General features: G+C 54.4%; 6 protein-coding genes across 6 annotated transcripts; 4 read left to right on the top strand and 2 right to left on the bottom strand.

The window, feature by feature from the left end:
* Positions 1–384: 384 nt before the first annotated feature.
* Positions 385–2402, bottom strand: SNOG_09667 (hypothetical protein; the record flags this gene model as incomplete). Its single annotated transcript, XM_001799902.1, has 3 exons — positions 385–752; positions 774–1050; positions 1127–2402. The coding sequence occupies 3 exons, from the start codon at positions 2400–2402 to the stop codon at positions 566–568; spliced, it is 1740 nt and encodes a 579-aa protein (XP_001799954.1). The 3' UTR covers positions 385–565.
* Positions 2403–2984: 582 nt separating this feature from the next.
* Positions 2985–4391, top strand: SNOG_09665 (hypothetical protein; the record flags this gene model as incomplete). The annotated part of the gene is made up of 1 exon (XM_001799901.1): positions 2985–4391. The coding sequence occupies one exon, from the start codon at positions 2985–2987 to the stop codon at positions 4389–4391; it is 1407 nt and encodes a 468-aa protein (XP_001799953.1).
* A 507-nt stretch (positions 4392–4898) lies between these two features.
* On the bottom strand, positions 4899–6673 carry SNOG_09664 (hypothetical protein; the record flags this gene model as incomplete). Its single annotated transcript, XM_001799900.1, has 4 exons — positions 4899–6284; positions 6333–6413; positions 6465–6534; positions 6588–6673. 4 exons carry the CDS (start codon positions 6671–6673, stop codon positions 4899–4901), a joined length of 1623 nt encoding a protein of 540 aa, XP_001799952.1.
* Positions 6674–7878: 1205 nt separating this feature from the next.
* SNOG_09663 (hypothetical protein) lies at positions 7879–9236 on the top strand (the record flags this gene model as incomplete). Its single annotated transcript, XM_001799899.1, has 4 exons — positions 7879–8015; positions 8066–8133; positions 8183–8406; positions 8457–9236. 4 exons carry the CDS (start codon positions 7879–7881, stop codon positions 9234–9236), a joined length of 1209 nt encoding a protein of 402 aa, XP_001799951.1.
* An 851-nt stretch (positions 9237–10087) lies between these two features.
* SNOG_09662 (hypothetical protein) lies at positions 10088–11141 on the top strand. Its single transcript, XM_001799898.1, has 5 exons — positions 10088–10157; positions 10258–10320; positions 10371–10439; positions 10495–10574; positions 10625–11141. Exons 1-5 carry the CDS (start codon positions 10112–10114, stop codon positions 10934–10936), a joined length of 570 nt encoding a protein of 189 aa, XP_001799950.1. The 5' UTR covers positions 10088–10111; the 3' UTR covers positions 10937–11141.
* A 243-nt stretch (positions 11142–11384) lies between these two features.
* SNOG_09661 (hypothetical protein) lies at positions 11385–13301 on the top strand (the record flags this gene model as incomplete). Its single annotated transcript, XM_001799897.1, has 1 exon — positions 11385–13301. The coding sequence occupies one exon, from the start codon at positions 11385–11387 to the stop codon at positions 13092–13094; it is 1710 nt and encodes a 569-aa protein (XP_001799949.1). The 3' UTR covers positions 13095–13301.
* Positions 13302–13521: the final 220 nt, after the last annotated feature.

Below are 13521 nucleotides of genomic sequence, written 5' to 3'. Positions count from 1 at the left end.
GGAGACGTCTGTCTGGGCCGTAATCGGCTTCTTTCGCTGGGTATGACACTCTACCTTTCGCTCGTCTGATACCTCGCACTCGACGGCATCACTTCTGTGCTGTCTCGATTCGGTCGGATATTCGTCATGCCATGGGTTGGATGGTTAATGCTTCCTTCTTTACATAACTGGCTGGGTGGCTTTTTTTTTCTTCTCTCGAATGTATAATAGATATTATCAGGGTCACCAATCCAGTTGGAAAAATGTCTTGATCTTCAATCTTCGTTGCCTTTGCTAGGAGTGGCTTTGTGTTTGTAGATGAAAAGGGTATTTATTAGTTGTCTTTGGATCGTGCTGACAATCCACTTCATCGTTATCTCACTAATACAAGACAAGTGTTCAAAGTCTGAGTTGTGTAATTCGTATCATTATGCCTGCGCATCAACGTCGCCGTCCATTAATCTAAAGCTGAAAAGCAAAAAAACGCCTCGCTAATCTTCATATCTCATGCCCATATCCACGCAATGCAAAGTCCAACCAATATATACAAATCCCATCGAAACTCATATGTGCAAAGCCAACCTATTTACTCCCTCTTCTCCTTCTTACTCGCGGGCTTCTCCGTTTTCCACGAAAACGCAACTTTGTACGCCGGATACTGCGTCCACCAAAACTTGACCGCCACCTTGCATCCCAACTGTCCATGGTATACGACCATGGTGCAGAAGACGACGACAAAAGCGAATGCGGGGTATTCCATGAAGAAGTTGAACGTGTCGAGGACATGTACCTACCATGCCTGGTGCCAGACAAAGCCCATGACGATACCGAAGAGCTGGAGATGAATGCCGTCGAAAACCCGGGCACCAGAGTTCACAGCGGGAGCGGCGGGGACGCTCGTGGCCGCTGCGTTTTGGAGCTGGTTGACAGTTGTTGCAGGGGGCGTGGTGCCGGGGTACAAAGTGCGGAGAGTGGTGAAGCCCCTGTCATCATAGCCAGTAACGACCGTGGGCTTAGAATCGCCAGGCGAAGCCGAAGGCACAGGCGCAGGCAAGGGCGTATAGGAAGCGGCTTGGGACATCTGGGAGTTTGTTAGCTAGAGTTTTTGAGGGGGATGCGCACTGGAGCGGGGGAAAAAGAATCTTACTAACAGGAGCGGAGCTGGGAGGCACAACTTTTCCACTATCCGACACGGTCCATCCTTCTGGCAGTCCGGGGTAGTTGGCAAAGGTGGGCTGCGGCGCAGCAGAGGTTGTGCCAGGGACCCAGGGGTAGACGCTGGGCCGCGTGGGGTTGTCGGTCTGGCCAGGGGTGAAGGGGAGTGGCTGGCCAGATGCGACGGCCGTGACTGAAGGCGAGTTCGCGACAGGCTTGCTGCCTCCTGAGAAGACAGAACCGCCAACTGCCCTGATAGATCCTGAGGAACCAGACTGGTCGCCGTAGACGTACTGGGTTCCAGTTGAGTAGTCCTGGACCATTACGGAGCGGACCACCATGGAGAAAGGACCCTTGGAGTAATCGGTAGGTCCCCTAGACCATTCGATGGTACCGGGAGAGTTCGCAGAATCACCTCCACTCCACACGCCCATTTTGACCTGCATGGGGCTTTGCGGATACTGGTTGTTGGCATTGGCGGGCTCGAGAGTGCGGACGGGTTGGCCTTCAATTGACCAAACGATCTGGCTGGGTGTCCATTCGATGGTGTACTTCTTGAAGCCCGACTGGCTTCCAACATCAGCGTGGAAGGCTCCTCTGTTATAGGTCGTGGTTTGTCCTTTGCCAAAGTAGTTGGTTTGCACCTCATCGGCGTCCGCACCGAGCCACTCCCAGTCGATCTCGTCCAGAGTGTCCGACTGCAAGACTACACTGCTGACAATTCCAGCACCTGGCGCTGCCTTGGCGACAACCTCGACCTTTCCATACATGATGTACCATTTCGACGTAAGCTGGGGCGAGTCACCAGACTTGGCTACCGTGAAAGAAACGCCGTCTTTGCCGTATGTCGGGTTGCCTTGGGCTGTGAAGCTGTCGGACGAGGAGCGGAAGTCGATGTTGACAGTTCTGCCGAGCGCGGAGTCTGGCGGGCAGTCGGATCGCAGGGTAGGGTTGCAGTTTGACCATGTCTGAGCGACCGAGGGTGTGATGAGGGAGGCTGCCGAAGCGAGGGCGGCGAGTGCCCGTATGGTGGAGCGCATCGTGAGTGTGGTGAGGGTTGGGTGATAGTGAAAGTGTCGGGTGTGATGCCGGAGACAGTAGCACAGTAATGCTGGTGAGCTATGTGACGATGTGATATATCGATTGGAACGATGTACTAGCAAACAGTCGTGTGTGAGTATCGTGGAAGACTTGCAGTGGTTGGATACCTGCTCAGCACTTGAGAGGAATCGAGTTGATTGTGTAATGCAAGCCCAACGGACTGGCATGCGGAAGGATTATAAAGCTGCTGCCAGCCATCTTTCTTAGCGGGACATACGTGTTGACTGGGATAATCGAGGCGTGGCGCGTTGCCGTGCGCTGCACAGAGACGAGGTTGGTGGGGAGATTTACCAGCCCAGCCTCGCCAAACCAGCCTCCTCATTCTTGCGGCCCTACCGGTCGCGACCGAGCGCAATGCCCCTATTGGGTCCGCGCGGCGTAATTATCCACGAAATGACGCAGCCACGACCTGTCAGTACCGTGCCGGAGTCCAAGTTGGAATGATTGCGCGTCCCAAGGGAACGAAGTTGGATGTCTTCGAAGAGTCCCTGCATGTGTGCACGTGCCACAGCCGCAAGTCGAGACCCCGCAACACCAATGAGCCATCCCACCATGCGGCTATCAATAGCAATCCGTACGTCTGACACGAGCTCCTCCAATAGTGCCCGCAGCCCACGCCAGACCCTGCATAGCCGTTCGAGAAAAGTTTCTTCCTCATTGAGTGATTTTGAGTCACCCGACCGCCCAAACCATTGGCACTCTTACGACGTCTTGCCACAAACGACTCTGTGAGGTGACCTCTGCACACCATGTCCTTGACAAATGCAACCCCTCTAGAAGTAGCCCGCGCGGCACGAATCGGCTCAAGACAACTTGCCGTATTATCGACCCAGGAGCGTAATGCCGCTCTGGTAGCTATCCATGATGCGCTAGCACAGGGCAAGGATGAAGTGCTAGCTGCTAATGCAAAAGACCTGGAATCTGCAAATAAGGCTGCAGAAGGTGGAACCCTGAGTGCGAGCTTGGTCAAGAGGTTAGATCTGGGGAAGCCGGGGAAATATGAGGATATGCTGCAGGGTATCTTGGACGTAAAAGAGCTAGAGGATCCAATCAACAAGACCACTGCGAGGACATTACTGGATGACGACCTTACGCTTTCAAGGATCACGTGCCCAATCGGTGTACTTCTGATCATTTTCGAGGCTCGACCAGAAGTCATTGCGAATATTTCAGCTCTGGCCATCAAGTCCGGAAATGCAGCAATTCTCAAGGGAGGCAGAGAGTCGAGCAACAGCTTTGCCGCGATCGCCTCCATCATTTCAAAAGCTCTCACATCGACAGCAGTGCCTTCAGACTGCCTGCAACTTGTCCAAACACACGATGTCATTGCGGATCTGCTGAAGCAAGACACCTACATTGACCTCTGCATCCCACGCGGCGGCAACAAGCTTGTGCGATATGTCAAAGACACAACCACCATTCCCGTCCTCGGCCACGCAGACGGCATATGCTGCACCTACCTCTGCTCCGACTACCCAGCCGACAAAGCCACCAAGATCATCATCGACGCCAAAACATCCTACCCAGCCGGCTGCAACTCCACCGAGCAACTCCTCGTCGACACTGCCGCCCTAACCACTACCCTCCCCACTGTCGCCCAAGCGCTCCTCCAAAAAGGCGTCTCACTCCGCTGCGACCCGGCCTCCTTCTCCTCCTTGAAATCCGTCCTAGACCCGCATTCTGCAAACTTGGTGCAAGAAGCCGGCCCCGAGGACTTCGACACAGAGTTCCTCGACTACACCCTCGCCATCAAAACCGTCCCATCCCTCAACGACGCCATCTCACACATCAACACACACTCCTCGCACCACACCGACGCCATCCTGACGACCAACCCCGCCACCGCAAACGCCTTCCTCTCCGCCATCGACAGCTCGTCCGTGTACTGGAACACATCCACGCGCATGGCTGACGGCCAGCGCTACGGCTTCGGCACGGAGGTGGGCATCAGCACGAACAAGATCCACAGCAGAGGGCCCGTGGGCTTGGAGGGGCTGACGATTTATAAATGGGTGCTGGTGGGCGACGCGCAGGTTAGTGCCGAGTATGGCGCGGGCGGGAGGAAGTGGAAGCATGAGGTTTTGGCTGACGAGGGGGTTGCGAGGAGTGAGGAGGAGAGGGAAGTGCTGAGGAAATTCAGGGCGGGGAAGCAGTGAGGTGAGGATGAGGGATGGATGCTTTGTATGGAAAATAAGATGGAAACATGTAGTCGGTATTTAACCCCCAGCTTTCCTCCACAATGCTACATTTTGCTCCACGCTCCCGACTACCAGTCTCCCTGGGTTACATGCCAAGTTCACCCGTCTGTATTGCTGTTACATAGCCCCACCTACCGTGCCTAGGGGCGGTCCGTTGAACGACGTCCCACATGGCCCAGTGCGGGCGCAACGTACTACCTCTCTACCAGACACTTATTCCCGACACAAGGCTTCCCGGGCCCCAACTATGAGAGGTTATTATTTTGGTAGGACTCACTTGGGAGAATGGGGGAAGAGGTGGGTTAAGTCGTCTTGGCTGTAATGCGTCTATCTATTGGTATGCTAAACACCCATGTGCAAGAAGCTGCACCTATGTATGCCCGACCAGTCTTCATTCTATCTTCCTTCATATCATGGTTGTGGTATCTCATCATCCTGTCCCTCTCTTTTCACCGTTCCGTGCATTTAGTCAACGCCCTTGTTGCGCAGAGCCAGGGAAGGCTTGGCGAAGATCTGCGCACCGTCCTTGAGACGGCGCTCAGTGTTCTGGCGGCCGTTGACAAAATCGGGGTGGTTGAGAGTAAGCTCAACGGCGCCGTTGACAATGTGGTCCACAGCCTCGACACCCAACATGAACGAGTGGTCCTGGTTGCCGACTTCGTAGCGCCATGAGCCAAAGCGACCGCGGGACAGGATGTCCTTTGCCTGGAGGGCGGGGAGAAGCTTGGTGAGGACGCCCTCACGCTCGAGTGAGGGAGTGGGGTATCCGTGGTCAAAGCGGCGGTGGTAGGTCGAAACGATCTCGTCCTCAGGCTTGATCATCTCGGTGTTGATCAGACCCTGGATCGAGTCCTTGAGCATGTTCTTCTCATCGACGGGCTTCAAGCTCGATTCCGAGACCTCAAGCATGATCGACCAGTATGGCCCGGGCTGGGGCTCAGTGGACTTGGGCTTTGAGCCGTCCGCAAGCTGCTGGGTGGCGAGCTTGACGTCGGCCTGAGGCTGGTTGTATGGCGAGTAGTTGGAGAAGATGGTAGCGCGGTAGAATGGGCAGTCGTCCTCGGGGAAGTAAAGCCAGCACTTGTCGCCGATGCGCTCTGGTCGCTCACCTCGGATACCAACACCGATGACATGTGTGGTGGAGTAGAAAAGTCCCTTGCTGAGGTCGATGAGTTCCTTGTCGCCCATCTTCTCTACGAGGGAGTCGACAGCCATTGTGTTGACCAGCTTCTTGTAGTTGATGACGGTGCCGTCCTTCATGATCACCTTGTGGCCCTCCGCGTCGACCTTGGTGACTGAGCCCTTGTCACCATATCGCTTCTTCTCGGCAGGCAATGTGTTGTCAACAGCTATCCAGATACCACCGGTTCCGTCCTTTGCGGGGAAGCGGAAGGTAGCGTTAGGACCCCAGTTGCCCGCGGTCTTGTTGTGGATGATGTTGTTGATGACGCCCTTGACGTTGGGAGCGGCGACACGCTCACCTAGCCATTGGCACTGCATCTTGGTGGTCGGCACAGCCCACACCTTGTAGTTGTATGGCCTCATGAAGAGGTCGGCAATGCCGACACCCATCTGCCGCATGATCCACTCGTCAAAGTCCTTGGGCTTTGTGTTCGCCACGCGGGCCTCGAGAGCGGCGTCGATCAAGCCATCGACACATTTTGCTTGGTCGTCCTTGCCCAGCATGGACAGGTTGTTCTGGAATGGGTAGGGGACCCATTGGCTCTTGCAGCGGACGTACGAGATACGCTGGTGGGTGTACCAGTCTTCGTCGCGAGGCAGCGCCTCGTCGATGCAGTCATCAAAGTACTTGTAGTGGGAGAAGATGACATGGCCACCGACATCGTAGAGCTATCAGTGTCAGACTTGGCAAAGTCACTTGACAGGGTGAATACTCACGAAGCCCTCTGGTGTGACATCAGTCGAAGCCAGACCTCCAGGAGTCTCGTTCGAGTCCACGATCAGCCATGAGGGGCCATCCTGTGCTACTTAGCAATTGCCACTCCAAGAATTGTATATCTGAAGTCGTACAATCTGGTGCAGACGCTTTGCGGCTCCCAGACCAGTCGGTCCAGCGCCAATGACGAGCACATCGACAGAACTGTGCCATGGTCAGCTCGAGCTCCAAGTGCATGTGGGGGGCGGTGAGTGCACATTTCTTCCTTGGCAGCCATCTTTCCCTGCAAGAGCTCTTGAAAACTCGGAACTCTCTTCAATGTTTGGCGGGCGAGGTTCAACATGTACTCTGCGCACGAGTGAGCAGTGTGGTACTTCAAGTGGCGGTGGAGCAGTCCGGCGAGGGCCTGGGGCGTGGTGGAGAATTATAGCTCTGCGATAGAATTGAGGGTCAAGCTGCATAGACACTTGGGCCACCACCAACTCGGCTGGGGAGCTTGATGCGGCTACGGAAGAAAAGGGGCATATACACCATGGGGGCCTCTAAGAGCAGCGTCATGGCCACCCGTGGACGCGACCATTGGCTGCGTCGGCCTCCGTGATTCGGACTGATCAACCTGTGTAGCACTTCTACCGTGTTGTGTCATTTCGGCACGGGATGCGCCCACGGAATTGTTTGTGTGAAGCATGCAGATGGAGCAGATAAAGCTTGACTGTCATCTATCTCTGGGAGCCGCAACACCAAGATCCACGACGCATCATCTGTGTGCGCATCTAGTGCGACTGTGTTGTCCGCCCTGCGTACTCTTCCTCGAGTGCGACGACATGCATTACCCCTATTGTACGCCTCACCATGTCGGACGCTCCACTTTGACGCGCCATAGTTGCCAGACATTCAGCATGCTGGAACGCCTTGCTCGCGTCGCATACCTGTTATCTTTATTGCGATGGGCGCTGCTGTTTGAGCGCGAAATTTCACCGCACAGCGGGTACGTGTGCGGCGAGCGATGTGCTGCAAACAGAGCAATCTTGCAAGTAGGAATGATTGCGCGTCCTCCGACTGGCTCCACAGCAGATCTGTTTCACGTTGTCTGTGTCTGCAAAATCCCGCGCTGCTCCCGTGCGTCAACTTACAAGTCCGTCAAAGCATTACCCAGTAGCAGCCGCCTAACGCAACACCCCCTGTGAGACGGCCTAGAAGGGCTTCGTCGCTGAATTTCCGCTCCGCCCCTCCCATTAGCGCAAATTGCCTGTCACTCTTACCAGTGCTCAACAACTTTCACGCCGCTCTTTAACTCCTCATTCCCCTCTTGTGCACGCTGTCACAGCTCTTCAGTGTTGCTCGTGCCACGCATCGTGCCTCCAGGTGTTGCATAGTTGTCCAGGTCAAGACTACCAGTCAGCGGCCCGCCAATCAGCCGACAACGGACCCCAGTCCAGCGACTTCCTTTCTTTAACCCTCGCCGCAACATCGCTCCTCGACGCAACATCGCTCCTCGACGACATTCCCACTGTCTCTGCTTAGATCACGCCACGCACCACCAACGCCATGTCTAACGAAGAGAAGATGCGGTCCTCTGTGGACGCTGCCCGCGACCCAGCCGCGCCAGTGCTCCCCACCGTGAACCCAGAGGCCCAGAAGTCTGCGCCTGAGCCCGCCTCCTTTCATCCCGCTGTATACATTGCGTACGTTTGCCCAATTGACGGAGGCACCGCAGCCGCTGACTGTTGCGCAGGACATGGATTACCCTCAGTTCGAGCACCATCGTCTTCAACAAGTACATCCTCGATACTGCCAAGTTCCGTATGTATGCCACTCAAGCCTCTGCAGCGTCAACTAACGTCCTCCACAGACTTTCCCATCGCCCTCACAACATGGCATTTGGTCTTTGCCACCGTTATGACCCAAGGTCTCGCCCGCTTTACCACCATCCTCGACTCTAGAAAGAAGGTGCCCATGACGGGCCGCGTATACCTCCGAGCCATCGTCCCAATCGGTCTGTTCTTCAGCTTGAGCTTGATTTGCGGTAACCAGGCATATCTGCATTTGAGTGTGGCTTTCATCCAGATGCTCAAGGTATGTGTCAATGCTGCAAGCGGACGAGTGGCGATGCTAACATGCGCCAGGCCACCATGCCGGTCTGGGTTCTCCTCACCACTGCGGTCATGGGTGTCGCTCCCCTGAACATGACGGTTCTCGGAAATGTCTCGTTCATCGTCATTGGTGTTGTGATCGCGTCGTTTGGTGAGATCCAGTTTGTCATGACTGGTTTCATCTGGCAAGTTGGTGGACTGGCTTTCGAGGCTATCCGCCTAGTCATGGTTCAGCGCTTGCTCAGCTCCGCCGAGTTCAAGATGGACCCCCTCGTCTCGCTTTACTACTACGCACCTGCCTGCGCCTGCATGAATGGCTTCGTTTTGCTGTTCACCGAGCTGCCTTCCCTGACCATGGAGGACATCTACCGCGTCGGAGGGCTCACTCTGTTCTCTAACGCACTCGTCGCTTTCCTGCTGAACGTGTCCGTTGTGTTCCTGATCGGCAAGACTTCATCGCTCGTGCTCACCCTCTCTGGTGTGCTCAAGGACATTCTCCTTGTCTTTGCGTCCATGTTCCTGTTCAAGGACCCCGTCTCGCTCCTCCAGGCTTTCGGCTACACCATTGCGCTCGGCGGCCTGATCTACTACAAGCTCGGCGCCGAGAAGTTGAAGGAGTACCTCGGACAGGGCGGCATGAAGTGGCAAGAACTCGGCCATACGCGCCCCGTGCTCCGCAAGTTGATGATCTTCGCGGCTGTCATCATGTCCATGTTCATGATCCTTGGATCTCTTGGGCCCCGCTACGCACCCGACCAGACTGCCAAGGCCTACAATGGTATTGGCAAGCTCATCGGTGAGAAAGGTGTATGAACGTATCTGGAATGAGCGGGAGCACTGCCCGCAGATACGAGACGTTTTTGGTCAGCTCTGCGGTTGAGAACACAGACTTCACAATTCACAATTCACATTTCGCCTTCTGTCTTCCTATACTTTATTTAGTGCACCTTGTGGTGGTTACTGGTGTTCTGAAGCATAGACAGCAGGTCTTTCCATGCCATGGGGCCCTTTCATCTTTTCGACTTTCATGGTGCGAACGCATTTGCAAATGATCCACTAGCATGTCAGGGAGCAACGACAGGAATACGAAAGTACACGTTGTGTCATATAGATCTTACAGCGCTAGCTCGTGCTGGATGTAACGAGTATGTACTCTAGCTAAATAATGGTAATGCGTTGAAGCAACGTTCATTTGGCGTAAACACGTGTGAAACAACCTATCCTCAGGCATCGAAGGCTTCGTATGAAGAGTCAGGTCAAGGACGCATGCAAAAAACGCATTCGGTCCTTTCAGACACGCAAATACCAGGCCTGCCAGAATGCAGGAATTGAGCGTTACAACATCTTTGCTCAACGAAACAGCATGCATTCCGATGGCAATGGACTTCTGTACTGCGACATGTGACAACCAGGCCATCGTGATTGAAGGCTCCGACTTCGTGCATAGCAAATTAAAGCTAGACCTGAGACACTAAATCGAAGTCATCGAATGGCTCCCGAAAGTATGCGACCGCACGTTCAGCGTGCGCCGTGGCTGCATGGTGTTTTTCTGCCAAAGCGGTCAGACTGGCGCCAAGCCCTCGTTAGCGCCCGGGCGCTCCCACACAGCTCGAAATTCGTAGAACTTCAACACCTTCCGTTCTTTACTAACCCCCAGCAACACCACCACTTGCTCAACAACAGTCAAGATGGGTATCGATCTCGACAAGCACCATGTTCGAGACGGGCACCGCAGTATGTGAACCCCCGTCGAGTCGGCGCAGCAATGCGCTGGCGACTGCTGTCTTTTAGACGCAACATGAGATTTCGAGCAGGAGGATTGACGAGTATACAGAGGTCCCGAAGTCCACCAACCCCTACGTTAAGTTGTTGGTGCGCCTTTACAAGTTCCTGGCTCGTAAGTACTTACATTGAATTTGCAAGAGGTGTGTGTGCTGACAGCAATAGGCCGTACCGATGCCCCCTTCAACAAGGTTGTTCTCCGACGCCTTATGATGTCCAAGATCAACCGTCCTCGTAAGACTGCCGAACGAACAATGCCTCTCGAGAGCAATTACTAATGCTGCGATAGCCGTCAGCCTGTCCAAGATCGTCGCGACTGCTGCCAACAAGCACTCCTCCAAGGCACACGACGGCAAGACTATCGTCATTGTACGACTTCCATCGACACACTCCCTACGACAATGCTAATGCAGAAGCAGGTCGGCACCGTCACTGACGACAACCGTCTCCTTGAGCTCCCCAAGCTCTCCATCGCCGCGATGCGCTTCACTGCGTCTGCCCGCGCGCGCATCCTGAAGGCCGGCGGTGAGACCCTCACCATCGACGAGGTCGCTACCCGCTACCCCACTGGAGCCAACACCCTCCTCCTCCGTGGACCCAAGAACTCCCGTGAGAGCGTCAAGCACTTCGGCTTCGGTCCCCACTCCCACAAGAAGCCCTACGTCGAGTCCAAGGGCCGCAAGTTCGAGCGTGCTCGTGGTCGCAGACGGTCGCGTGGTTTCAAGGTCTAAGCGTGTGCTGGAAGCAGTGCTTTTTCTCTGGGTTGTTGGCGTGGTCAAGGTCATGGGAATTCACTTACGAGGCGCGCATCATGACTGGCAAGAGCTTTTCAAATGCTCGCAAAAAGATACTCAATGTCTCAGTAGACAATGGAACTATACCCACGAGCTCTCCCGAGCTCTTGAGGTCAACTCATGAATTTACGGTTCAAATCGATGCGCAACTATTGATATCCACCCACTTTAAACTGACATGTGTCTGACCATCATCTTGCACGATTTGCCCGCTTTCGGAGCGATTGTCCACGAACTTTTCGCGACCTAAATTTTCATCGTGCCCCGCATCCAGCCAACCACAGTTCAGCTCGCCAGCCCACATGATTTCCCAAAGTAGTCACTACTATCACGATCACACTTGACATCACCATCAACGAATCTCACAGCAACTGAACAACACAATATGGTCGACAACCGCAAGGTAGGTGTGTTGGGTGGCGGCCAGCTAGGTCGCATGCTCATTGAGGCTGCAAATCGCCTCAATGTTCAGGTCAACGTCCTGGACGCAGCAGCATCGCCCGCGAAGCAAATATCCGCACACGACGGTCACATTGAAGGATCTTTCAAGGATGCGGCGGCTGTCAAGCAACTCGCGCAATCTTGCGATGTTGTTACCGTCGAAATCGAGCACGTGGACACGCACATGCTAGAGGAGGTGGCCAGCGAAGTTGTTGTAGAGCCAAGCTGGAAGACATTACGGACCATCAAGGACAAATACGCGCAGAAACTGTACCTTAAAAAGCATGGAGTTGAAGTTGCAGAGAGCACCGACCTAGAAGGCAAAGGTGCCGAGGGCTTGAAAGAAGTTGGCGCTTCATACGGTTATCCATTCATGTTGAAAAGCAAGACGGAGGCCTACGATGGCCGAGGCAATTTTGTGGTAAAGAGCGAGGCGGACATCGGCGCGGCCATCCAGGCATTGGGCAACCGACCACTGTATGCAGAGCGATGGGCTGACTTCAGGCTCGAGCTTGCGGTGATGGTCGTCAAGACGAAGGACGGCGTACTCACATTCCCTACCGTGGAAACTGTACATGAGGACAGCATCTGCAAGCTTACTTACGCACCACCAAGGAATGTGTCTGAGTCTACAGCACAGAGAGCGCAAGACCTGGCTAAGAAGGCGATTGGTGCTTTCGAGGGCAAGGGTGTCTTTGGTGTCGAGATGTTCCTTCTTAAGGACGATAGCTTGCTCGTCAATGAGATTGCACCACGACCGCATAACTCAGGACACTACACCATCGAAGCCTGTCCACTATCGCAATATGATGCGCATCTTCGCGCGATCCTTGATCTACCCATCCCACAATCGGCTCTCCGTCTGCGCGAGCCATCAATCATGCTCAACATCCTCGGCGGAAAGACACCGGACTCACATGTCAAGGTAGCCAAGAAGGCTCTGGAGTCACCAAACGCTTCAATACATCTCTACGGCAAGGGTGATGCGCGCCCGGGTCGCAAGATGGGCCATATTACTATCACGGCACCTACGCTTGCGGAAGCAGAACGTGAGATTCAGCCTCTTATCGACTTTGTTGATGAGCAGAAGGGAAAGGCTCTAGGACCCCTCGCAGACCCTTCGAGCTCGAAAGGAGAGCCTCTAGTCGCCGTCATTATGGGTTCAGACTCCGACCTACCAGTACTTCGGGCTGGTCTCGAGATCCTGGAAAAGCTCGAAATCCCATTCACAACGCGCATCACGTCCGCTCATCGCACACCCGACTGGCTTCGCGAATTCTCCAAGAATGCCTCAAGCACCTCGCTCAAGGTCATTATTGGCGCAGCAGGTGGTGCGGCTCATTTGCCTGGTATGTGCGCATCATGGACTACACTTCCCGTGATCGGTCTTCCAGTCAAGGCGACGCACATGGATGGCTGGGACAGTCTAGTTAGCATGACACAAATGCCCCGTGGTGAACCAGTTGCTACTGTTGGCATCAACAATAGCACCAATGCGGCGCTGTTGGCTGTGAGGATACTTGGTGCGGATGACAAGTCGGTCAGAGAGCGCTTGAGGGTCTGGATGGAAGGCAACGAGAAGGAAGTCATGAGGAAGGACAAGGCGCTACTGGAAGATGGCTGGGAGGCCTATTTGAAGAGCATGGGCAAATAGATGGTCGATGCCGACCTCGAGGGGCAACGAGTGGGCTTTGTGAGCTTCATGAACTTGGCATCAAAGAGCAATGAATATCACCTCACAGAAGACTTCATGCTTATTTTCTTGTCTATGTCTGTTCGAAAGCTGTGTTCAAACTCTATTTCAAAGCTAGTCCTGTCGTACCCATCGATCCAATAGTAGCGAATCAAACACCACAACTACACAAAAGAAACAGAGATCTCGCTAATCATTCGCAGATCGCAGATGAACGCATGCAGTGCTCCACGACGTGCAGTAGTATGCAGAGCCAGCTCATCAGTGGCACCTTCCAATACCTTTACATTCCTCCGGTTGGCTATCATGTACTTCACGATCGTCGCTTCTTCCCTATCATTATCTAGCACCTACCATTCGGAGCTCACGTCATGGCCCACTCAAGCAA

The sequence above is a fragment of the Parastagonospora nodorum genome (assembly GCF_000146915.1).
Source record: "Parastagonospora nodorum SN15 chromosome Unknown scaffold_15, whole genome shotgun sequence".
NCBI classification, from domain to species: domain Eukaryota; kingdom Fungi; phylum Ascomycota; class Dothideomycetes; order Pleosporales; family Phaeosphaeriaceae; genus Parastagonospora; species Parastagonospora nodorum.
This window is presented reverse-complemented; position numbering and strand designations above follow the sequence as displayed.

What these genes read in the sequence shown, in the direction of transcription:
- SNOG_09662 (XM_001799898.1), top strand. Translation starts at nt 10,112, where the DNA reads ATGGGTATCGATCTCGACAAGCACCATGTTCGAGACGGGCACCGCA. An exon ending in CCTTTACAAGTTCCTGGCTC is followed by an intron (nt 10,321 to 10,370) that starts GTAAGTACTTAC and finishes TGACAGCAATAG; the next exon opens with GCCGTACCGATGCCCCCTTC. An exon ending in GTCCAAGATCAACCGTCCTC is followed by an intron (nt 10,440 to 10,494) that starts GTAAGACTGCCG and finishes ATGCTGCGATAG; the next exon opens with CCGTCAGCCTGTCCAAGATC.